Source organism: Meriones unguiculatus, chromosome 3, assembly GCF_030254825.1.
Source record: "Meriones unguiculatus strain TT.TT164.6M chromosome 3, Bangor_MerUng_6.1, whole genome shotgun sequence".
In the NCBI taxonomy this organism is placed as follows: Eukaryota; Metazoa; Chordata; class Mammalia; order Rodentia; family Muridae; genus Meriones; species Meriones unguiculatus.
The window spans coordinates 175,519,287-175,543,405 of NC_083351.1; the positions used below are offsets into that span (position 1 = coordinate 175,519,287).

Genomic DNA, 24,119 nt, shown 5'->3' on the forward strand with positions numbered 1-24,119 from the left:
GCAGCAGTGTGGGCTGCAGCAGTGTGGGCTGCAGCAGTGTGGGCTGCAGCAGTGTGGGCTGCAGCAGTGTGGGCTGCAGCAGTGTGGGCCGCGGCCTGGCGGTGTGGGCTGTGGCAGTGTGCCATGTCCAGTAGTCGCTGAGCTGTAGTTTTGTCCTTGCCCTGCTGAGCTGCCTCTCCAGGGTTCTCTCTCATTCTGCTCGTCACTGGAGTTCCTGCGGAAGTCAGCTTTCCACACCCTGCAGCACTCTGGGGACACAGTTTTATGACGTGGATACCACTGCTTACTCTCTGCCATGTCCCACCTGGCCCGGGAAATCAAGGTCTCCCATGGGTTGGAGTGATAATTCTGATTTGTGTTAAAGAACTGTGCTAACTCATGACCGCATGCTTCGTTCCTAGAACTATTCAAGCAGGCAGGGAGACATCTTGAGTAAAGTGAGCTCCGCAGCATTACCGTTTACTGAGTTTTCGAGGGGAACCTGCATTATTTGAGAATTCCTATTAGAGTTCTGCCAGTTTGGACAGTGTCTTCTTTATTCTAAATTGTTGCATGCCCTATCATTTTTTTCCCTGATGAGGAAAGACCAGGGAGCGAGGGCCACTCTTACTAGCCGCCCAGACTGTGACACACAAGCACACAAAGGGCCACCTCTGCTGAGCAGAGGTGAGATTCAGCACTCCTGTCAACGCTGTCTTACTCAGCCAGGAGTGAGGGCTGGACATAGTGGGGAAGATCGTAGCTTACCTTCCTGTCTGAGGCCCAGCTGGCTTACCCCCCAGAGCCTGTGTGAGTGGCCACATCCTCGGTAGGCAAAGCCTTTGGGGAGCTTGCTGAAGGGCTGTTTGAGCTACAGAAGGGTAGAGTCCTGTGTCAGGAAGGCCCTGTGTGTGGGGTTCAGGGTGAGACAGTCTGTGCAGCTCTTGCTGTCCCAGTATGCACTGGTAGACCAGGCTGACCTCACTCTCGGGTCACCTGCCTCTGTCTGCCTCCCAATTAGAGCCCTGCCAGCTTACTCTCTCCTGCCAGCGTATGTCCTGTTGCCTCCCTGTCTTAACCGCCTTGGTTTTACTTTGTGTGGTCTCTGGCTCTAACCGTCTGCTTTTCTGCTCTCCACTGGAATGGAGGGACATTGTCTCCAGGGTGCCCCCTGCTTAGATAGAGTTGCTAAAGGCATTGGGAAACCCAGCCTTCAGTGGGATCTAGGCCAGCTCCTCCCTCTCACTCCAAGAACAGTGCTTTGCCGGGAGGGAGCCGAGCCTCCAAGCATGGCTCAAGGGAAGCTCCTTTAGGTCTGGCTGAGGGAAGCATTCTGTTCAGAGCATGGAGAAGTTACAATTTCCTCATCTTAACTGAGCATGTGAGTTCTTCAAAACTGTCTGGTCCAAAAGATACTCAGGACAGATGCTAACTGTGGTGCCGATTAGCATACCAAAGGGAGCTGCTGGCCTCCAGGCTCACAGCATTGCAGCAGGTACCTGTTAGAGCCATGCTGGCGCTGGCCTCCTGGCTGCTCTCACCCACTCCCTATCCTAAACTGGAGCTTCTCAAGCCCAGCTCCCTATATAACCCTGCTGTTTCAGCCATGCCCTCTCCTGGCTCTCAGCCCCTCCTTTTGGCCCTCTCTCTTCTCCCCCCGCCCCCATGGCCTGTTTCATTCTGCTGTCGTGTTTGTCTTCAGATGCCTCTCCCTCATATCTACAGGAAGAGCCTCCCCCTCAACCTGGACCGTCATATCCTCACTTTATACGCAAAGCTCTGGCAGACAACTGAGAGTGAACCTGAAGCCTGCCTGTCTGATGCACAAGACGGGCCCCGGTGGTTTAAATCCTGCTGCAATAACACCCTCCCAGGCCCAGCCTCAGCGCCGTCACCTGGTGACAGCAGGGCGCCCTCCCCCATTCCCAGGCAATGCTAACCGATGCTCATGGCGCTGGCAGCGGTGGAGCATGTCCTTGCTGCCTCACAAAAAGCTGATGCTTGGGTTGAGCGACTGTTGAGGTGTGCTGAGAGCACGGTGTGGAGAAGACATTCCTTGCTGGAAGCCTCTCGTTAGTTAGCACCCGACAGGGAAGCCTCGAGATAGGCATGCATAAAAAAAGCCAGCTGAGAGTCACATGTCCTTAGGCGTGTTGGTTCCTGGAGTCAGGGGTGGGGCGTGCTGTGAGTGTCATTCTTCTGTGCACTGACTGCCGTTTAGGCCTCCCTGGCTCCAGTGGGCTGCCTGGGGTGCAAACCCACAGACCTGGCTCTGGGCCGGAGCGTCTACTGATTTCTTCCTTAACTTGGAGATAGTTCTTCCCAAATTTAGGTGGTGATGATCCCTTCGTTTTCAGCGTGAATACTAGGAAAAGACATTTAGGACTGTCCCAAATCCTTCGTTTTCAGCGTGAATACTAGGAAAAGACATTTAGGACTGTCCCAAATCCTTCAAGTGATTGCAGTTTATTTAAAGGTCCCCGAGAGCTGCTCTCTTTCCTGCTATGAAATTTAGCAAAATTTCTCAGAGGATCCACAAGTCTGTAAGGACGTTTAGCCTTAAATACTCATGAGAATGTCCGCTAGATTACATGGATGTGGCTCAGTGTTTGCATACCTCTCTAGCACTCTTAAGGCCCTGGATTCAATCCTCAGGCCTGCAAAACAAAAAACCAGCCAATAAGGAGGGGTCAGCAGGGTCAGCGGTGATGAAGCCAGCAGCCATGGCAGCTGCACACTGGGGTAGGAACAGTTTCCGAGGCAGGAAGTGCCGAAGGAAGTGCACCTGTCCGAAGTAACCGACTGCAGTTAGAGGTTAGAGTGGCAGCATCCTCTCTCTCAGGCTAGAACTCTGCCTCTCTGGTGTGAAAGGAAAGTAGCACTGTGGAAGACTGCCATAGGGGACATCAGCCTCTGCGATAGCAGGTCTCCACGTGCAGCCCGACTGTGTGCTCGCCTCTTTTGTAGACGCTGCCATCCGTTCCCCTGGAGGTTGCCCTTCAAATAACTTGATGTTCTTTTGATCATGTGACTGGTAGCCCAGGCTGGCCTGGAAGCCAGAATTCTGCTTCAGCCTCCCAAGTATAGGGATTACAGTTGTATGCTAAAATTAGTAGACAGCCTTTCTCACGGCTCATTTCAGCAAATAACGGGATGAAGGAGCTCACTGGGGCCTTGTTCTTTGTTTTATAACCAAGAACCCATCACCTTGGGTTGGGGGATGCGTGTATTTATATGCTCCTTCATTCACATAGACAGAGAAAGGGAAGTCACTGTGTGTGACAGAAAAGGTGTGTTTCTTACACTTGGGATGGCTAGCTCTGCCTTTGATACTCATCCTCAGTCCAGCTGTCTGTCTTTCTTGCCCTCAACTCCCAGGTTACTAACCCCAAATTTTGTCCTTAAAGGGGAAGAGTGTGAAATGTGCTTCCTTGGAATTGACTAAAGTCTTTTAGGTTCCCTTTCTTCCTGTTTATTGGCTGTTAATGACAGCCATGAGGTAGCGGAGGCTGACTTAAGTCAGCCAGCCTCTGTGTGTGTGTGTGTGTGTGTGTGTGTGTGTGTGTGTGTGTCTGCCCCAGCCAGGGAAAGCTGGCCTGTTTCCTCTCCCAGACTGGCTTCTTCCTGTCTTCTCAGGAAGTCTTCTGGTGGTGTGAAGTGAGAAGTTGGACTGGGATTCTATGCCGTTGTTCTTACTGGGCCTCCTTCAGAGTTTCCAGCATCAGCTTCTCCATTTCCATTCTTCCTTGCCTCACCGACCAGGCTCCTTCGCTTCCTGTGTGTTGGTACAGCTGCAGCCGTCCCCTAGCCATTGCCCTTAATGAGATCCACAGGAATCTCAGGGCTGCTTGGTAGTTGCGTGTGTGCATGCCCGTCCGGGTCTGCTGATTTGTCCCCTCTCTCATCTTTCTATAGACACCTGTCTTCTTGGGAAGATTCGTGAAAGAGGCACAGGGTCAGAGTTCAAGATCAATGTATTGATCCTGATGATTTACACTCACTAGGGCGGTTACAACATGATTCCTGGCTCCGTGCCTCCATCATCCAGGGCTGCCACCCCAGCGCCCACGCACACTCTTCCTCCAGGATCCCAGGTTCCTCCTCGGACCCTTTCATCTCCTCCATCATGGCCAAGCTCCCAGTATCTTTCCCCCATTCAGAACCTGTAGCCCTAAGTGACTGTCAGGTTTTCAAAATGCTGCCTTCATTTCCCTTTGAATCACAGGCACCTTCATGGTGAGCCAGTGCAAGGTAGGCACCGGGGCACCTGAGGGAGGGCCTTGCTCGCACAGCCCTGTCTTGCCCTTTTATGGTATTCTTGCCCTTTGCTCTGCTCTGTAGGTGGAGCAGAGTTTGCTGCCTGACACCGCAGGATGAGAAAAGCCAGCGGTGCTCTGGGACTCATGGCAATGGCAGCTCCGAGCCCCCCTAGAGGGCGCAGGGCCACTGGAAAGTTGTCTTCCTAGAAAAAGAAGCTTGGAATCCCAGACCTTTGACCACATTCCCGAGAGTGGGGTGCCTGCCGGAGAGATTTTTTTCCTTCTTCCCTTCTAAAGAATATATTGCTTTCACATGACTTTCATGTGGCTTCCTGACCCAGGGAAAGCTAAAGAACCCATGGCTCCTATAACTTGATGGGTTTTGCTCGAGGAATTCATGTCTCAGTTCCCGACACCCACTGTTGTGGCCCCCACTTTGGCCCTCTCTAGTCTAGCTTCACAAGGTTCCCATACAGCCCTGCCCCGGGATGGCTGCTGCTCCCCTTGGCTGCTGTCCTTAGTTTCCACACCACTGGACAGATGCTCTGCTCCTGGTGCTCTGTGGAAGCTGGGGCCTTCCCCAACAGGGATGGAGTCTGCTTGTTTAGCCTGGCAGCAGGCGTCCTTTCTAGCAGGCATTGCATACTGTGCTTCTGAGTTCTGAAGAACCCATAGAGAGCTAATGATTGAGGTGAGGTGTAAATGCCAGGCCAGAATGCTGGCCTCGAAGCTGTCCTCGAAGCTGTCTGGTGATTGCCTGTGTGCAGGCTCCTCTTGTGTCTGTGACTGGCAGGAGGCTCCAGCTATAGTCAGCTGCGGGGTGCGATTTGCTCGTTTGCCGTGTGTGGTTTAGATGGCGTGTGTGTGTGGCTTATTGTGCTACCAAGCCTATCCCAAGCAGCGGACGCTACACAGATAAAAGTGGATTCTCACTTCTCGTCTGGACTTTGTGTTTGGTCTCCTCTTCTACCTAGATACATGTCAGCAGCTTGTAAGTGAATCTTGTCTGTATAGGTGAGCGAATTCTCACTTTTCTCCACATGTCGACTTCTCAGTGCTTGCCTTTGTCATTGCCACCTTCAGTGTAGAGTTCTGGGCCTTCTGGCGGCAGGATGTTTAGGCACAAGTAGGAGCCCAGGAGATAAGGGGTTTACTGCTCCTTTGGCAGAGAGTCTGTCTTTGCTGTCATTAACCACAAGATGTGTAGATGCAAACGTTGTTCTGAGCAGAGAGCCAGCCGTGTCACACCAACACCAAAGTCCTGTGCACGCCAGCACTTCCCAGATCTAAATTTCACTGTAAGCATTCTGAGACCCGTGCATAGTGATCAGTTAATACTTCTTAGATGAGGACGCTGCAGTGGTGAGAGCTGGGGCCTCCCCCCACCAGTCACTGGTGAGTGTGAGAACCTGGGCCTCCTACATTACTTGGAGCATTTTCTTCCTTTATGGCACAAAGGATCTGGTCTTGGTTGTGGACTGGCTATGTGCCCCAGATTCCTAACTTGGGGAACTCAGAGCCAAGAGCTTTGCTCTCGTTGCTCAGGAGATGAGGGACTCTTGCTCATATCACCATCTGCTAGAGTATGCCTGCTGTACTGTGCCCCATGGAGGATGCCGCCAGCCCACCCTGTGTGGTTCTTGGCAGGGCAAGTGTGTGAAGACAGTGAGGTGTGGGGATGGCTTTTATCATGAACGCTTGTGTTTTCAATGCTAAAACACACAGCATTTTCATTGTAGAAATGGGTACTTATAAGTTACTTAAATCTGTTATTTTTATTTTTATTTTTCAATTCCCTTCCTTTCCTTGCTCCCACTGGAGTCATGATCATATCACTTAATTACTTTCTATCTTTGTTTTGAGAAGGGTTCTCTCACTTAGCCCAGCGTTCACTGACCAGCAAGACCACCGGGCTGTATCCTCAACCTCCTAATGAAGCTCTTTTGAAAAATAAAAATCTCTTTCTTCTGGTTATGTGGTATGGAGGTTGAGACACAGTAGAAGGCAGAAAGTCAGACCCCGAAGGGCCCATTCTTCTCTGTGGTCTGTGTGTGTAGTTGTGTTTGTAGGCTGTTGACGGCCCAACTAGCCGATTTCTTTTTCAACAATGCTGTTGTTTTCCGTTTCTTTTTTCCTCCTCCTCTTTTTCTTTTTGCAAGACAGGGTTTCTCTGAGTAGCCTTGGCTCTCCTGGTCTCACTTTGTAGACCAGGCGGGCCTTAAGCTCACAGAGATCTGCCTGCCTCTGCCTCCCAAGTGCTGTGATTACATGCGGGCGCCACCGCACCTGGCTGCTCTTTTTCACTAGAGACGTTTTAAGTATTTTACTGAAGGGTGAACATATGAGTTAGTGCTGCAACTGGACGGTTATTTTCAGAGAAGTGAGGGGACTCCGTGAAGCCACCTCCTGTCACTGCATGTGAACACGTGTGCTTTATTGAGTGTTTGCTTAGGTGCCAAGTCCCTGCACATAATAATGGCCTTAAGTATATGGAGACAGGATGATGTGTTGATGTCTCTGTCCTCTCATTATCCCCTGGCCTGAGTGTGAAGAATGTTCTTTCTTCATGTAAAATATGTCTCAATAGAAACTACAGCAAATTTCGAACATCCCAGAGTTTCTTACTAGTCATAAAGAAGAATGCAGTCATTCATTTCAGGAAACAGTGGGACTAGAAATCATCCAAAGTAGCCAGACTCACATAAATCCCATGTTTTCTCTTCTGAAGAACCTAGACTTAGAAATTATAAGACACGCCAGATATGGTGGTACACACCTTTAATCCCAGCACTTGGGAGACAGAGGCAGGTGGATCTCTGTGAGTCTGAGGCTAGCTTGGTCTACACAGTGAGTTCCAGGACATCCAGACATCTAGAACCACAACAGACATGTTTTATGTGTGTGTGTGTGTGTGTGTGTGTGTGTGTGTGTGTGTGTATATATATATATATATATATATATATATATATATGTTATATATATGATAAAATAGAAGAGGGACCACACAAACATGGATGACAAAGTAGGAGAGGGGATTTTGTCTGTCTGTCTGAATGATACAAAGTAAGAGGGGTTATATATACACATATAGGAGTGACATGAAAGTAGGAGAGAGACATACATGTAAGTGACATGAAGTTAGGGAGGGATACGGTGGAAGAGGAGAGAAGGCAGAAGCATCAGGGCAGCCAGGTAATGATCAGGGTACAGCATGTGCAGCCGACAGTGCTATTCGAGGCCCGTTATTTTGCTAGCTTGCTCTCTTTACCTGCATCACGCACAGTCCCTAGCATGAGGGCGTACCTGTACCACGTGTGGGCCATAAGCATAACAATGCTATCTACACAGATGTCTCCAGTGGTCACTGGGTCCCCTTTGCCGTGTCTGTACCTCCCTTTCCCTGTGTCTGCATGATGGTTTCTAACACATGGCTGTTTATTACCTACAACAACAGGGTGACCCAGAAAAAGACCACGATAGCAAGAAAATGAGACTGGAGAAGGAACTCAAGTCTCAGACTGCATCGTCTTCCTCTTCCCACACAGAATCTTCCAAAACAAAGTGAGTATGGCAGGCGTGGGCAGCCTGCGCCAGCTTCCCTCTGCACCAGGGTGCTGGTTGCTTGTTCTGGGGCACTGGTGTGTTCATTCCTTGGGCAGCAAACTTAGATTTTCTGAAAACATTTTCCCTGAGCATTTTCTAGACACCTGAAGCTAGTTTTTCCCTTTAGAAGCCCTTTTTACAGTGGTTTGGGGTGCCCTAGGGCCTTGCACATGCTCTGCCGCTGCGCTGTCTCTTGCCTGGAGCCAGTGATGAAGTTCAGTGGCCGAGGAACCTGGTGAGGTCCTAGCTTTGACCCCTGGTGCTGTGCAGGCAGACAGACAAGAAAAGCGTCGTCACATCTCCTCCTCCTTTATCACACTTATTTGAACTGTGCAGTGTTCACGTGTCCCTGAGCGGCAGAGGAGTGAAAGGACAGGGGAGAGGAGTAGTGTCACGGTGGGGTGGCTACACAAGGTGACTGTGACTGACTTCTGGGTTTAGTCGAGAACTCGCCTCACAGGAGACACAGCACAAGCGCATCACAAGTGCATTTTGGGGAGAGTGGGCGTGGGCCGGGACGACATGCCACCAGATACGAGGTGACAGTTGAGCATGCCTATTTGCTGGGGTAGCTATAGGCAGGTAAGCAGCAAAAGCTAACGGTGGAAATGGTTAGAGCAAGTCTTCAGCTTCGTAAAAATTCCAGCTCCTAAAAGCCCCTGAGGTCCGGCCTTCTGCAGCATGATCGCACGTTCCATGCCATTGCACTCTGCTGTACTGGGGGCCATTTTCTCCCTTATAAACAAGTTCAGCTGTGACGTGTGTTCTGCTTTGACTGTTGCACTCCAGGACCCCCAAGCCCTCCTCAGAGTCCTCAAGAAAGGAAATGCTTCCTCCTCTACCTGTGTCAGCCTCCTCCTCGTCTTCCTCCTCCTCGTCTTCCTCCTCCCAGAAGCCAAGCAAACCTGCACTCAAGCGGTCAAAGCCGGATGCAGACACCTGTAGCCAGGACCCTCCCCGAAGTGCCAGCAGCACCAAGAGCAGCTCCAAGGACTCCTCTGTTCCCAAGCACAGAAAAGTCCAGGCCAGGGGCTCTGAGCACAAAGTAAGTGGCGGCAGTGGACATGTGGATATGCTTGATGCCCTCACATGTCAACTTTGTTTTTAAAGAGCAGATGATAAGATAGCTAGCTACTATTACAGAAAAATACAGGGGTGGTGCTTTGTTTTTCCTGAAGTGACCCAGAGACAGGAACAATGTCACCCTAGCTTTTATAGTGAATTCTGTCAGCTGTTGAGATGCTTGGCCTAAGAAGGGGTTCATTCAGTTTGTGGTCTGGATCTTTAATCTCAAAGACGTCGATTCCCCATCATAATGGGAAGTAAACCAGGCGTCCTGGCTTCCAGTTAAGCTGCTGTGTCAGGTGGGGAGGCTACTGTGCTTGTGGTTCTTCCTCTCGAAGTGCCAGTTATGGCGGTAGGTGGGTAGTGCTGGTCCAGCTAGACTATGGATTCACCACCCCAGCTGCTTGGCTTTGAAAGGCTGCTGCGTGCGCCCTTCTGGCTAAGAGGGCCATGTGTATGTGTTTTAAAGGGATCTTCTGAAGATGCTGCAAATCCTTTTCCAGTGCCTTCTTTGCCAAACGGTAACTCCAAGTCAGGGAAGCCACAAGGCAAGTCTGACAGGTAAGTGGTGCCCGCTCCCGGCATGCCCGCTTCTCTTCTCCGCCCCAGGTAAGTCGTATTTGTTTGTGTGATCCACACCTGCCTTTTCTCCCTCTTTTGCAGACAGCGAGCTGATTTTCACATGAAGGAGGCTAAGAAGTTGAAGTGCAAGGCTGAGGCAATGGTCAGTCGTGGTTTTATGCCCTTGGTTACACTGCCCCTGATTTAGGGAAACATCTGTGGTCCCCGTTCTGCCATGTTGTTCACTGTGGGGATGGGGCCTTGGCTGGGGTGGTGTCTGTATATTCTGGGATAGGACAGCAGGTAGGACCGTATACCGGGGTGTCTAGGCGGGGGTAGCACGAGGAGTGTGGCTGCTGTTAGCCACCTGTAAGCAGGATAATCAGGGTCTTAATGGCTGAGGCCTGGGATGTTTTAGGGGACATCAGTTCTGAGATGTGCAAAATGAACTATTATTAAATCAGTCCGTGTCCACCCAAAACACTGTGCAAGGTGAGGAAGCCTGCTTGCATTTCGGAGTGATCTTGGGCACAGATCTGAAGGGATGGTTGGCGCCAGGAAGACAGTGCGGATTCTATAAACATGTCCAAAGTCCACAGCTGTCTGCACCTGCTCGCCACTGAGCTGCTGCAGGGGGATGGTTTGCTGTGTGCTGTACACATGATGGGACCACATTTGCCCTTAGTCTTAGTATAAATAGTTTTTATTACATTTATCTGTGCCACAGTCAGAAGACGACTCTCAGGAATATGTTCTCCCCTCCCACTGTGTGTGTCCAGGGTCAGCCCGGGGCAGTAAGCTTGGCAGCAGGCACCTCTACCAGCTGGGCCATCTCAGCCCCCGTCATCATATTTAAACTTTGAAGACCCTGGAGCCTTGTATCTGCTGGTCCTCTCGGCTGATTACCCCATAGACCCACGTGCAGGCTCTTTGTGCCTGACTCGGCTGTTCGCTTGTGGCCATGGGGACTTTGGTCTGTGCCTTTCTGTCCCAGGTTGCAGGTCCCTGTTTATGATAAAATGGTCCCTGGTCACCTCCTATGCTGTCACCTCGTACTGTGAGGAGTCGAGGCAAGCCCTTTCGGTCCTAGGCCTGAAACTACTCTGCTCAGGCTGTGTGGTGGCTCAGCCTGTCTCTGCCCAGCCTGTGCCAGGCAGTGTTGTGCTCCCCGCCGCTTCTCCTACTTTCCAGGAAGCATGGGAACAGTGTGGCTCTTTCAATTTTCGGGGGGCCCCCTCCATCTCATTACTCAGATAGTTAGTCGATATTCCGGAGAGCTTTGTTTTGCTGCTGCTTCCTCTCCAGGGTGCCAGGAGCTCCTTACACCAGGTGCGTCTCCCTGTGAAGGTATTCTCAGAGTCTGCTGGTTCCCCTAGTGACCCTGTATGTGGCCTCCATCCACTCAGTTTCTTAGCATCTCCCTCCTCTGCTTCCTATGTAAGATCTGATGTAGTCCAGACTGGCCTCAATCATGTAGCCACCCGCCTGCTTAGTCCCCGAGTTCTGGACCCCTTGGCAAATGCCCCTTGGCTACTAGGTTTTATCCACTCCATGACACTGCAGAGCTGTGCGTTTGGCACTCCACGCAGTAAAGTGCACAACTGAACACGGGAGTGTGTCTCATCTTTACACCGGACTCTTCTTGAGAAGGGAATTCCAGCTGTTTGTTGCAACTCTGATTCAGGAGATCTGTGCCACTCTGCCGGGAATGCCACTGTTAGCACTGCAGGGTACCTAAGGAAGTGGGCATGGACTGTTGGATGACGCTTCATTTCTGTACCCAGGGTAATGCTAGTTTTGGAAATTCCCCGAGAAAACTTGTTTTAAATAGGTTTGAGAACTGACTCCTGGGCTTGCACACAGGAGTTGGGAACACTTGTCACTCCTACAGAGAACCTGGCTCTGTCCCCAGGGGTTCCCCAGGGCAGGCAGCTCAGGCCTCTGTAACTCCAGCTCCAAAGGATCTGGCGCCCTCCTCTGGCCTCTGCAGGCACAGCACATGTGTGGTACAGATAACACATGCAGGCAAACACCCAAACACATGAAAATAAGAGAATGAAAGTCCCGGCAGTGAAGCCAGCAGTCACCTACACAGCTGATGGAGATACTGATGTGTCCTGGTTTGGCTCTTATTCTGTCACTATTTTTCTGAGCTTATGGCTTCCAGGAAAAAAATTCTAAATTACTTCTAAAAGCTGCAAAGCTTTCGAGCCTCTGAAATGTAGGTATGTGTGCACACATATGTGCGTGCACCGCCCCACTTTGCCCCTCCACTGTTAAGACTCACAAACAGCAGTAGCAGGGAAGAGCTGTTTGCCATCCCTGACAGGCAGCCACAGCGGTGTAGCCGCGAGCAGCCTCCGAGGAATGGATGTGTCATTGCCTTCCTGTTCCACAGGCATCTTTACCGCTTTCCTAGCGAGTGGCAGCGTCAGCGGAAATAACGAGCTGGCCCCCGGGAGGTGGCTGCTCTCAACGTCCAGTGCAGACGCCACATTCCCATCTGGCTGCAAGAGGCCCAAGGGGCCAGCCACGTGCTCGGGGTCAGGCAGACCGCCGGGGTCTGCTTCCACGTCTACATATCTCTGAAGGGGTTTCGAGAGCCCGTCCCTGTTGGCCAGGGCGGATCTCTGTCTGTAGAAAGCCAAGGTGCCAGCTGGGTGTGGTGGCTCATACTTGGTGGCTCGCGCCTGTGATCCCAGCACTCAGGAGGCTAAGGCAGGCGGGTCTCTGAGTTTGAGGCCAGCCTGGTCTACAAAGTGAGTCCAGGACAGCCAAGGCTACACGGAGAAACCGGGTCTCAAAAAAAGAAAACAAAGCCAAGGTGCCAAAGGGAATTAACAGTCCGTTGGGCTCCGAATAATCAAGCAAGCACTTAAATGCTTTAGAACCTCAGCCTCCGGAGAACCCGTCTCTGTCCAGCCAGTGAGCTGGCCGTGTGGTTCAGGGTAGCTAGAGAGTGGCTGGACGGTGGTGTCGGCCTACTGTGGAGTTCTTTCTTCTTCCCTAGTGAGTTTGCTAGAAGACCGCTGTGGCCGGTCCGCTTGTTCTGTTCGTTCTCTGTCACACACCTCTCATTGGAGTGCACAGACATGGGAGAAGCTGAAACTGAGAACCGTGTGCAGCCTCATGTAGCCTATGCTCTTCTTCCACAGGCGGACAAGGCCGGAAAGGCTTTCAAGTATTTGGAGGCCGTCTTGGCTTTTATTGAGTGTGGGATGGCCATGGAGTCTGAAAGCTCGGCAAAGTCCGCGTTCGCTGTGTACTCGGAAACGGTGGACCTCATCAAGTGAGTGCTGGCTGCTCCGCCACCTCCCAGACCTGCCAGAGGGAGCCTGGGAGGGCCCTTTGCTCGGGTTCCACATCTGATGTCTTCTCTAGGGTGTGCTCCCTGCATTTCAGGGTCTAGTGAGGCTGTGGCCACGCCTGGGGGAGCAGGCCTCGGGCCCAGGTCTGTGAGGGGCTTATAGTTGCTCTTAAGCCCTGCCCTTCTGTGCTGCACTCCCCTTCTTCTGGATGGAGCTAACACAGCCAGCAGACCTGGGCCCCGGGGCCTCCCTTGTAAAGTCTGGCACTGCTTTATCTCCCTGCAGGTTCATGATGTCACTGAAGTCCTTCTCAGATACCTCGGTGCCAGCACAAGAGAAGATATTTGCAGTTTTATGGTATGGACGTTATTTCCATTTGTATAACTAGTACTAAAGCTTGGTTTTGGTTCCATGGATTTAAAACATGTTTGTTGTAGGTGGCGATTAATATTTATTTACTATCGATACGTCTTTTAGTAACGCTGCTGTTGATCCTAAACAGCTGTATAATCAAATCACCACACAGAGACCATGATTTATTTAATTAACCTAGAACACAATGCTGGGCAATAGTTACTCCATCCTAAACCTCCAAGCCCTCATAGTTTCCTAACATTTAGATTTCCCACATTATACTTGCTTTTAGTGAAATCTTAGGTCCGGTTCATTCTCCACATTGTTTCAAGACCTCTCCTCCAGCTCTGCTCTCCCAGCTCTCCTGCCCTTCTCTCCTCCTCTGCCTCCTACCTTCCTGTCCTCTGGCTCCTTCCTCTCTTCCTGCTTCCTTTCCATTGCTCAACATTGTGGCTGGTTGTTTTATTTTGGCATGTTTACACAAAGTTGAGACAGGTGATGCTTAGAATAAGTATCACAATGCAATTGTGATTGAAACCAGAGAGTGGGGGAGAGAAATCAGCATTTAAACGAACAAGGGTAAGGTGTATACATTTTAAAAGGACATTATGCCAACAAATGTTTTTAATTTTATTTTTATTATTTTCCTGAGACAAAGTCTCTTTATAGCTCTGGCTGTTGTGGAACGCATTATGTTAGACCAGGCTGGCCTCAAACTAACAAAAATCCTCTTGCCTCTGCCTCCTCAACAACCAGTGCTGGTATGAAAGATGTGTGCCATGCTTGGGTCTGAATTAATTTTCTTAAAGTGAAGATTAGGGTAGGAGGGAACTCAATCCCACTCAGTGGTCATTAGGCTCTGCCGTGCTCTTCAAATGTCTTGGGGGAAGTGCTTTGGTCTTAGGATTCAAGTGATGTTTGTGCATTTGTTTTCCCGCCAGCACTTACTTTTGGTGGCGGTGTGAGAGAGGCTTGAGGGGACTGCCATGGCCAGAGAGAACCCAGTGTACCCACAGAGGGTGGGCTGGCAGTGTGTCTGTCCATAAGGTCAAGGTCACCCAACAATTCATTTTAACCTGTTTTTGTTCACAGCTTGCGTTGCCAGTCTCTGGTGAACATGGCGATGTTTCGATGTAAAAAAGACATAGTCATGAAGTATTCTCGCACGCTTACTGACCACTTCAAGAGTTCTTCCAAAGTGGCGCAGGCACCTTCTCCGTGCACGGCAAGGCAGGTGTTAATTCTTGTTAACTGACACACAGTCAAGTCACTCACGCATTGCTTATGTAAGTTTGTGTGTGTGGCTTTGGGCTTTCCAGAATTCATGTAGTTTTTCAGAATTCATCTCGCTAGCTACTGTGTCCCTCTGAGAAATAGGTGAACTAAGCGTAGGTTGACGAGATAACACACAAGGTCCGCCCTCCCGTCTGACCAGCCAATAAGCACATCTTCCCCGGCCGTTGCATGAAAACAGAGCTAGTGCTGAGCCTTCCCCAAACCGCATCTTCAGTTCAGTTGAGAAGGCAGGAACAGTGAGAGATTTAACAACATTAACACAGTGCCTGAGGGTGGGCCGAGCAGGGCACCCGCCTCCGCCTCCGCCTCCGCCTCCCGAGTGCTGGGATTACAGGCCACCACCACCACCTCGTGGGTTGGCTGTTTTAAGATGAAGGTGAGGTTGGATGCATTTATTCATGGTCCTGCCCGGGGGCTGTTTGTTTTCTAAGACAGGACCTCACGCTGTCTAGCCCAGACTGGCCTTAAACCTGTTCTTGTTTTATCTCAGCCTCCTAAGTATGTGCAGCATGTGTTGTTTTGCTTCTTCTTTGTTTGTGTTTCTCCTGAGCCGTGCTTTTAGAGAGTATTAAGTGTAACACAGACCCACTTCCAGCGGTAAGAAATGAGGGACTTCATGTGGCTTTAAAAAACCATCCTGAGTAAGGACATCTGGTCTAGGTGACTTTGTTGTCAGTCCTGTGATTTAGCTAGGGTGGCATCTTTATACCAACCCTCTCGGCTGCCAGGGCGGCCACCCTGGGCAACTCCTGGCTGTCAGGTCACTTCTGCAGCGGCTTGCTGTCTCCTAACACACTGATGTGATAGCAGTTTTCTTTTCCTTTGACCCAGCTGAAGTGAGTGAGTATGTAGGATCTAGGCCATCAGCCAAGGGTCAGGGTGAGGTCTAGGTTCCTCCGTCACAGCCCCTGTGCCCAGCCTGCTGCTGGTCTGTCCCATGTCTCTGTTTACTGATTCGGGAGGGGCTTTTTGGAGACGGCATGCACCGTGCCTTTGTGGTGCTCTGGCCCAGGGAAAGGAAGGACGATAAATGCATAGTGGTGATGCTCAGTAGTAGCTCTGTGGGACCCTGTCAAGTCTGAGCAGGTGGACTGCTGACTGAGCGGAGGAGAGCAAACCACACACGGGGATACGGCTCAGTGATGCCTACCAACCCCGGGAGGCCTCAGTTTACCGCCCTGCTCTGCATCACTGTTGCTGATGCCTTCATAGCAGTGGGAAGAGGGGGGTTGGGGAGGAGTCCAGAAGAGGAAGACTTGGCAAAGGCTCAGAGAGTGCTGGCAAGTGGGCCAGTCTTCCAGATGCCTCTGATCTTGTAGGAGTGGCTTTAGCAGCAATTACTGTTTTGGGGAGCATACCCTGAGATTTAGACCCAAGTTCCAGAGACCGTAGCCTGACCTGGTCTGTGTGATTAACCAAGTCTCTCTCCGTCCTTGCAGAAGCACGGGTGTTCCGTCCCCCCTCTCCCCAATGCCTTCTCCTGCCAGCTCCGTGGGGTCCCAGTCAAGTGCTGGCAGTATGGGGAGCAGCGGGGTGACGGCCACCGTCAGTACCCCAGTCGCCATCCAGAATATGACCTCCTCCTATGTCACCATCACCTCCCACGTCCTTAAAGCCTTTGACCTTTGGGAACAGGCAGAGGCTCTTGCAAGGAAAAATAAAGGTGAGGGGCTCCGAGGCACAGAGAGCGTGGCCGGGGCTGGGGGCTGGCAGCAGAGGTGGGGGTGGCGGCGGTTCTGTTCTGTCTCATGAAGAACAGCAGTGGATAGCTAGCCTCATTTTCCCCACTCGGCTTCGCAGCCCGGCTGCTGTTCTTCCTTGACGTCTGTGGTGTTAGATTTCTGAGCCTGGATCCTTACGGGCCAAGTCAGAATTGGCGGCAGCCTCTCCCCAGATGTTGGCATCACTGAACTGAAATACTGGAGCAGAGGCGTGGTCTGCCCCTCGGCTCGGCACGCTTGAGCCGAAGCAGCTGGGGAGGGAGTGGGAACACCAAGGTGTGAGTCAGGGGAGGTGACTAGAGGCCATGCCAGCAGCCCCCAAATAAAGTTTATACATAGACACTCCCACACATGTGACATGGGAACACCAGAGTTAAAGCCTATACGCACACGCATACACATGCATGCACGTGAATACCGTTACATTTTCTTCATAGTTGGAAGACCCCGACCTGCTGGCTGGAGCTCTAAGTTCCCTGCAGCCTCTCTCCCTTCTTGGCAAACTAGGCTTGTCTTTCCCCCTCCTCTCCCACACTCCTGGACGGCAGCGCATCAGCTGGACACTTGAGACCCCCAGCCACTGTGCAAGGCGTGCGCTACGGACTGGTTCTGCGTAGAAGGTTCCCGACTTAGAATCTAGGGGAAGACTGAAGAATTAGCGGCACTCAAGGATCGTGCTGGATGAGGACTGTTTGTGTTTTTATCTTAGTTTGACGCTGCACATGTATTTATTGAGTGTGATTTGCATTCTCCTGCAGAATTCTTTGCTCAGCTCAGCACAAAAGGACGCATCTTGGCCCTCAACAGCAGCCTGGTAGACCTGGTGCACTACACAAGACAGGGTTTGCAGCGGCTGAAACAGGCCTCCAAAACTCCCTAATGCAGGCCGGGCTGGCTGGATTCCTCGGGATGTCTGTGCTCAAGCGGAAACCTTGATCCAGCATGGACCGTTGTCTGAGCTGCGTGTCAAAGAAGAGAAGTGCTGTGAACTGCCGGGATGCTTGTCTTAACTCACAGGAGCTGCGTGGCCACTGGAGGGACGATGGTCAGCAGAGCGGATGGCGGGAAGTGATCTTGCCTTTCTGGAAGGAAGGGCGGAAGTGCAGTGGAGCCTGAGTGGCCTACGAATGGTCTAGAAACATTTCTGATTTTTCTGTTTGTTTGTTTGAACAACAGGATACACATTGCAAATGAGAGGAAGAGAACAAGTTTTAAGTCTGATAACAAATTCTTGTCATCTCAGTAGCCACACTAGTTCATGTCTGGAAGGAGTTTTAATTTTTATTTTTTGAATAATAATTTTTGGTGAAGGGTTCTATGGGTATTTTTTTTTTCTTTTCGTGTTTTAAAGGAAACGTTTAGTGCATTCTAGTGGCCACCTGTAAAGCAGACGTGAAGGCCACTCCGCTGCTCCTCCCCCTGCGGCGAACAGTGGCGCTGATGACCCCCAGAGGTTCCGTCTGGAGTGTCCCTCCCTCCCAGTGCCTGGAGCCCTGCACACTGTCTAGCCCTGGGCCCTCTGGCTCTGCTTGCTGGAAAGCCTCCCTCAGCCCAGAGGGGCAGCATTTAGATGTGGGAGCCACCGTGCGGTCTTCCCCACACCTCCGGAGGCCTCACATTTCCTCCTGCCGCACTCAGGGGAAGGAACTGGCCGGGCAGCATGCTCGGCGTGGTGTGGCTCGGGCAGAGGGAGCCGTGTCCACCTTGGGCAGGAGGCTGGCACACTTGGGCGCGTCTGCTGGAGCTGGAATCCAGGTGCTGACGGGACTGTGGCTGCTCGTGAACCCGAGAGCAGGGTGAAGTCTTCCTAGAGAGGCTGTATTTTTCTGCTACAAATATTTTATATTTATAGCAAAACTCAACTTTCTAAAGCCCTTGACTGACTGCCCAGGGGACATTGGCCCCCTGAGAGGATGTGGAGACTTGGGGGAAGGGGACAGTTAATTCAACTTAAAAAAAAAAAATCCACTACCATACAGCTTCATGCAGACCATGTTCTCAGGTGTCACAATTTGATGAGGTTGGGAAGACCCGTGACCTCATGGCTACACCCCGTCCACATACATTGGCATCACTGACAGGAAGTGAGAACACACCAGACTTCACACCTGCCTCTAAGCACAGGCTGGTCATTGCACCTTTGAAGGTCATCGCTGAATATGCTTGAGTGCAGTGGTTGGTTTTTGTTTTGTTTTTTTCCTTCTAGAAAGTAGAATTTGCACATGCATTCACATGGAGGTAACTGGTTTTTCACCCACTCACTGTCTCTGCCTCCTGCCAGCCATGTTTGTGAGTTCGCATTTATAGATCAGTGGAGACCACCTTTCCTTAGCAAGGACGCCTGTGGTCCCCGTGGTAAGACAGAGACTCTCTTGGCACCTTGGTCAGTCTTCACAGGGACTCTGGGCGAGTGCTGTGCCTGCTTTTCCGGGGCACAGTGTGTGCTCCTCTCTGTGCGGTGTTCCTCGGTCCTCTCGGCCTTTTATCCTGGTTTGGATAAAGCCTTGTGCATATCTGAGCATAGGCCACGGCTGGGACCCGGCTCAGCAGGTTTATTATGTTCTGAAGCAAAGCCCTTTTCCTCTCTGCGGCTCAGATAACAGTGTGTGGGAGGTTGTCACCGAGCTCTTGCATGGCTGCCTGTCAGTTGTGAATGGGTATGATCCTTGTGGCGAATTTTGTGAGAACATGTGTGTGTTCTACCATCGGACCACTGTGCCCCTTGACCGGGCACACTCACCCGTGCAGGAAGAACAGGCTGCATCATTCTTGGTATGGACATGTTTCCTCAACTCTGTATACTACGATTTGTACCTTTAGAACTAACCGAGTTGGACAGGTGCATTTGTATCAGGTTGGTGTGTAGCTCTTGCTGGTTTTCCCACAACTCTGTACCTGAAGCGGGAGAGCCGCCTCTGGTCAGTTCTGTTCTTGGTTTCACTGGAGAAACCTGAAGCCTCTTTGAAGCCATTTGCACTTTTCACTGTATGCTTATAGTCAGTTCCCAAAGGCAAATTAATTTGGGAGGACTATAAAATGAACCCTTTGAATGTGTGATGCTCTGATAACCATAGAGAACACACATTTCATGGTGAGGAGTGAATAAATCAATCTTGCCTTTGTCTCTACAAAGGGTGTGTGTGCCTGTCTGTCTGCAATAGAAAGTAGAGGAACACACTTTTTTCCAAGTGTTGAATGTTTTCTATTTTGGAAATAAGTAAAATTTCATACATGTAAAAAGCCCTGCTATGTCATAAAAAGCAACGCTGCTAAAACGGGTTGCCAAGAGGGCAGGCCATGCAGAAGCAGGACAGGAGAGGTGAGCAAGCGCTAGCCAGTGGTCCCTTGCACTTGCACGGGAAATAGCTGTATTTTTCTTTAAAAAAATTTTGTAGATGTTTTGACAAAAACGTCTTATCCATTCCCTGGACAGACTGGACCACCCCCACCCAGCCCCATCTGTGTTTGCTAGGTCTTAGGAAGCTTAGCACACTCTTCCCTGTCATGATTGAAAATGTGCTTTAGCTGATACCTTACATGTTGATGGTAGGGACAGACTCTCATTCTACGATTCCTGTTTGGAAACTGTCAGGACTGTGTGCCTCAGTGATGGCAGAGGGTTGGCAGGCTTGGCCAGACAGATCTGTGCCTTTGTACCAAATCTAATTTCTGAAGTGATGCTGTTCATTTTGCCACAGCTTCAAGTGGTTTCACGGGTTTTCTGTTTACTTTCCTGCTTTGTGAAGTTTGAAGTGAGTTGGTCAATATATATATATATTTTAATATATATAAAATCTTTCCACGCCTCCTACAGATTCCTTCTTTTTCTTAATGATTCATTTCCCCAACACTACAAAATGTCTTTGAAAATTTACCATTTCATCTGTTTCAATCTTTACCACCGATTAGAGTATTTAAATCTCCTAAGAATATTTTGGGCTCCTTTTAGAAACACAGAAGTATAGGCTTTCTCACTGAGCTGTGGAGATGCTATGATCAACTTTGATGTTCCTCTCCTGCCTATTTTGGTTGGTTTTGGTCTATTTGGAAATAATGGATGTGAGGGCTTTTCCTGTGCCTTTAATTTGACATTCTGCGGAAGGGCAGAAGGGCATGGTGTTGGGATGTTCCTTCAAAATCTGCAAGTGGTATTTGTGCCAGGTACTCCTCCAGCGTGCCGTCCAATTATGCTGATTCCCCATTGGCTGAGAACAATTGCTGAATGCCCATGCTGTCATGGACACACTGACAAACACCATTGACATTTCTTCAGGCGACTGTCAGTTTCTTGGTTCCTTGGGGCTGACTCACACTTTATTCTGTTCTGCTGTGCACCTGACATCAGCAGTGACCATGATGTGCAGACAAGTGCCTCTTTCCCTACCTAAGAGGGAGCCAGAGGACAGGGCGGAAGCCTGGAGCTCCCTGTGGGCCTGTGTATTGCTACACTGTCCATGGGACACTGGGATAGGCCAGCCACAGGCAGGCCACGCTGCACTGTTGGGCCGGGCAGTGGCTGACCTAAGGGAGATGAACTCGCTTTGTCTTAGCAATGCTCAGTACAGGCAGTATTAAGTTTGCTGTTTGTTCAGGCCATGACATGTGGTGTACATCCTCATGATATCAGGCAGACACTGCTCATGTTGCGGTGTGTGCATGTGTGTCCCGAATCTTTTTTTTTTTTTTTTCTGAATGTGATCATGTTTTGGATGATACCTGAGCAGGGTTTGCCTTTTTTTATTTATTACCATTATATATTATATTATATATATTATATATTTTCTTTCTTATAATGTTAGAGAAAAGTCAAATCTTGGTATTATTAAAATTGCTTTAAAGAGGAGTAGGTTGTCCGGGTGATACTGAAATCGCTGGTCTGCCTTTAGTGAGTCTTTGCTTACCGTGGAGTAGGTGCCGGCTAGCACCGGTACAATGGTTTTGTCTGCGGGCGAGGAAGCACTGATCTCCCAGCGAAGATGCGCAACGCAAATCCGCGGAAACGCCACATCACCTTGTTTTTGTGTTTTAATCAGCTTCAGCAATAGAACTGCAAACTTGGCTTTCGTGAATAAAATTTAGCTGCCTTGTGGAATCCTTTGAAAGAGGCAGACATGATCTGTGAGAGAATTCTTTTTTTTTTTTTTAAGAAAATCTGCGAAAGATCTTTCCAAAGATAATGTGCCACAGGTCTTTTTTTTTTCTCTGTAATGAGGATTAAGTGCTGTTTTTAAAAAATGTAATTGACTTGTTCATCTTCACAGTCTTTCCTTTCCACAAGATCCAACTGTAGAAAAAAAATATTTAATAAAAATTTAGAGAAATCATTGGAGTGATTTATTTTTTTTTTGTTCAAATAAGCTGATCCTTATTTTGCCTCTGTGTGGAGCTAAAGCTCTTCGCCCGAAGGAAGGGGTCCTCCTGCCTTCCCTCCCCTGGTGCCATCACAGCTGCCGGGGCGGAAGCAAACAGCTTGGTGTGTAAAGCTTCACCTGTAAGCACAGCGAGCCTCCCGGGACATTCTGCTGCCCTCGCACTGTGTACTCTCGCTGTTGACACGGAGAAGAGACGAGGGCTGACAGCAGCCGGCCACCAGCGTGGCGCCACCCCGTGGCTTCCCAGCATCAGCTCCCCGGAGCCTGCCTTCAGCGTGTTGCTGCACGAGGGCTTGTAGCGCACTCAACGCTGAAGTACCCGGAGGCTCTGGTCTTCTGCTGCCCTCGGGAATTAGGTAAGACCCTCAGCTCCTCAATGTTTGGCTCTGTGGCTTCAGACAAGTTACTTGACCTCTCTGGTCTTGTCATTTGTGAGTGGTATGTTTGCTACTTTGTTAGATTGAAAAGGACACAGAAGGTTGGTTTGAACCTGTTTTCCACTTTATTTTAAAAATATTTACTTACTATGTATAGTGTTCTGCCTGCATGTATGCCTACATGCCAGAAGAGGGCATTAAATCTCCTTATGGTTGTGAGCCACCATGTGGTCCCTGGGAATTGAGCCCAGGACCTTTGGAGAAGCAACCAGTGCTCTTAACCTCTAAGCCATCTCTCCAGCCCCATCCATCCCCCTTTTCCATCTTTATTGTCTTAGTCCTAAAGACCCACCGAGCAAGTGAGCCCTTTGTAATGGTGACTGGAGAGCATAGGAAAGGGAGCCTGTGATGACTGAGGAGAGCTCACGCTCCGCTAAAGTGGTCATCAGATCTGTGTGTGACATTGTTTTCACAGACTTCTATAACCTTAACGTGGCAGCCACCTGTTAGACTCCAGGACTCTGCTAAGCTGGGGAGTTACAGAGCAGAGGTTCTTTCTATCTCCAAAAGTTTATGATTCATAATGGTAACAAAATTAGTTCAGTGGCCACGAAAAATAATTTTATAGGTTGGGGGTCACCACTACGAGCAGGTCACAGCAGGAGGAAGGCGAGCACCTCTGTTATATAGAGATGTCCATGACTGCCCCCAAAGCCAGGCATGGCGCGAGAAGATCATCCAGTTACATTCCTCATACATACAGAAAACAACATTCACCCTTAGGTACCATGTTAATTCTAAGTGGTAAATATTTTCCCTCTAAACGTTTCTCTGGAGACCTGCAAAATAACCATACCACTGCAGTGGCTAAGAAAACATTTTAATACATCTGCCCCTCCCCTCAAGGTGCCGTGGACATTATTTTTTGAATATGAGTTCAACTGTACTTTGCGCATTTGCTGTGGTCACTGTGTCGCCCGTAGTCCAGTGAGGTGTAAAAGCTGGTTCCCGGACCCTGAGCAGTTTCACACCGCTGGGCACTCGCCTTTGTGCACTGCGTATCAGCATTCAGGCACTTCGGGAGTTTGCATTGCCTACATACAAACTTGGTGCCTGTTCAGAGCGACTGCAGTGCTCAAATCCATTACAGTAACAGCCAATGGATCATTACTGGGATGGAAGCAGAGGCCTGTCGCTGTGATTGGGCCATTCTGTTGTCGGGTTTCAGGACCAGGAGTCTGAGCGTCTGTGGTTTCCTGGTAGACCACACTGCAGAAAGTGAGGCCTAGGTGTGGCACAGAGGCTCTGATAAAGGAGGCTTTGCCCTTCCAGTGGAGGGTGGGCCTGGGAAATACCCTCCCAACACTGCAAGAGATAAAAGCTTTAAATCCCCGTTCTCTGTTACCGGCTGGTCCTAAGACGGTCTCTACCATATCATGTGTAGGTAGAAGAAACAATTATCGGTTTTTACATCTCTGCTACTAAGTATTTCTGCAAACCACCACCCAGCACAAAATTAAAACAACACAAAGCAGGTGCCCTCAGCCCAGACTCTCTGACAGACTGCAGATGGAGGCCGCCAGCTGCCTGCTTTCCCTCCTCCAAGGCAGACCTCTGCACAAACTGCTGGTGCAGGTATGACCTGATCCGCAGGACAGGGACGCCCCATCAGAACCTCCAGGGAAATGAGCAGGTCCGGGTGTTGGCTGGTGTCCAGCAGGATGCTTACTGGAAGAATCTAATGTTGGTGTATTTTTACAAGTCTTCTATAGGGCCGCGTCAAAGCTTACACCAGCCTTGGAGGCTCTCTTGAGGTGGGGCCTCACGATGTATCCCGGAAGAGCCCTCCCTGCACCAGGCTAGACTCGATTCACCATCCTGTGATGAAATGCCATGACTGACAGCACTAAATGAGAGCGTTACTCTGGCTTACAGTTCTGGAGCGAGTAATAACGGCCAGAAAGGCTTTAGCAGCCCGTAGCCAGGCAGTAGCCGGGGCAGGAAGCTGGATGGTCACAGATGTGACACAGGAAGTGGAGGGTGAACCGGGAGGAGGGCGGTAGAAGCTTTCCAAGCCCATCTGCAGAGTGCACAAGCTCCCACCCTCTCAAACAGCGGCAGCAACTGGGGACCAGATTCTCACGCAGGACACTGGGGAGCATTCGAACCACAGCATTCCGCCTAGATGCCCCAAGTGCTGGCCTTCCAGGTGTGCCACCACACC

General features: G+C 50.3%; 1 protein-coding gene across 5 annotated transcripts in view; it reads left to right on the top strand.

Moving 5' to 3' along the window:
* The window catches only part of Aff1 (ALF transcription elongation factor 1), a 160,904-nt gene extending 139,434 nt beyond the window's left edge, over positions 1-21,470 (top strand). For 4 of the 5 annotated variants that reach the window (XM_021657481.2, XM_021657484.2, XM_060381051.1 and 1 more), the window contains 9 exons: positions 7,693-7,799; positions 8,631-8,886; positions 9,376-9,467; positions 9,570-9,630; positions 12,623-12,756; positions 13,061-13,132; positions 14,222-14,359; positions 15,865-16,088; positions 16,905-21,470. In XM_021657481.2, coding sequence (XP_021513156.1) covers positions 7,693-7,799; positions 8,631-8,886; positions 9,376-9,467; positions 9,570-9,630; positions 12,623-12,756; positions 13,061-13,132; positions 14,222-14,359; positions 15,865-16,088; positions 16,905-17,026 — 1,206 coding nt within the window. In that variant the 3' untranslated portion in view covers positions 17,027-21,470. Of the gene's footprint in view, positions 1-7,692; positions 7,800-8,630; positions 8,887-9,375; positions 9,468-9,569; positions 9,631-12,622; positions 12,757-13,060; positions 13,133-14,221; positions 14,364-15,864; positions 16,089-16,904 lie in introns of those variants that run through there. The other variant, XM_060381052.1, reaches the window with a different exon arrangement.
* Positions 21,471-24,119: the final 2,649 nt, after the last annotated feature.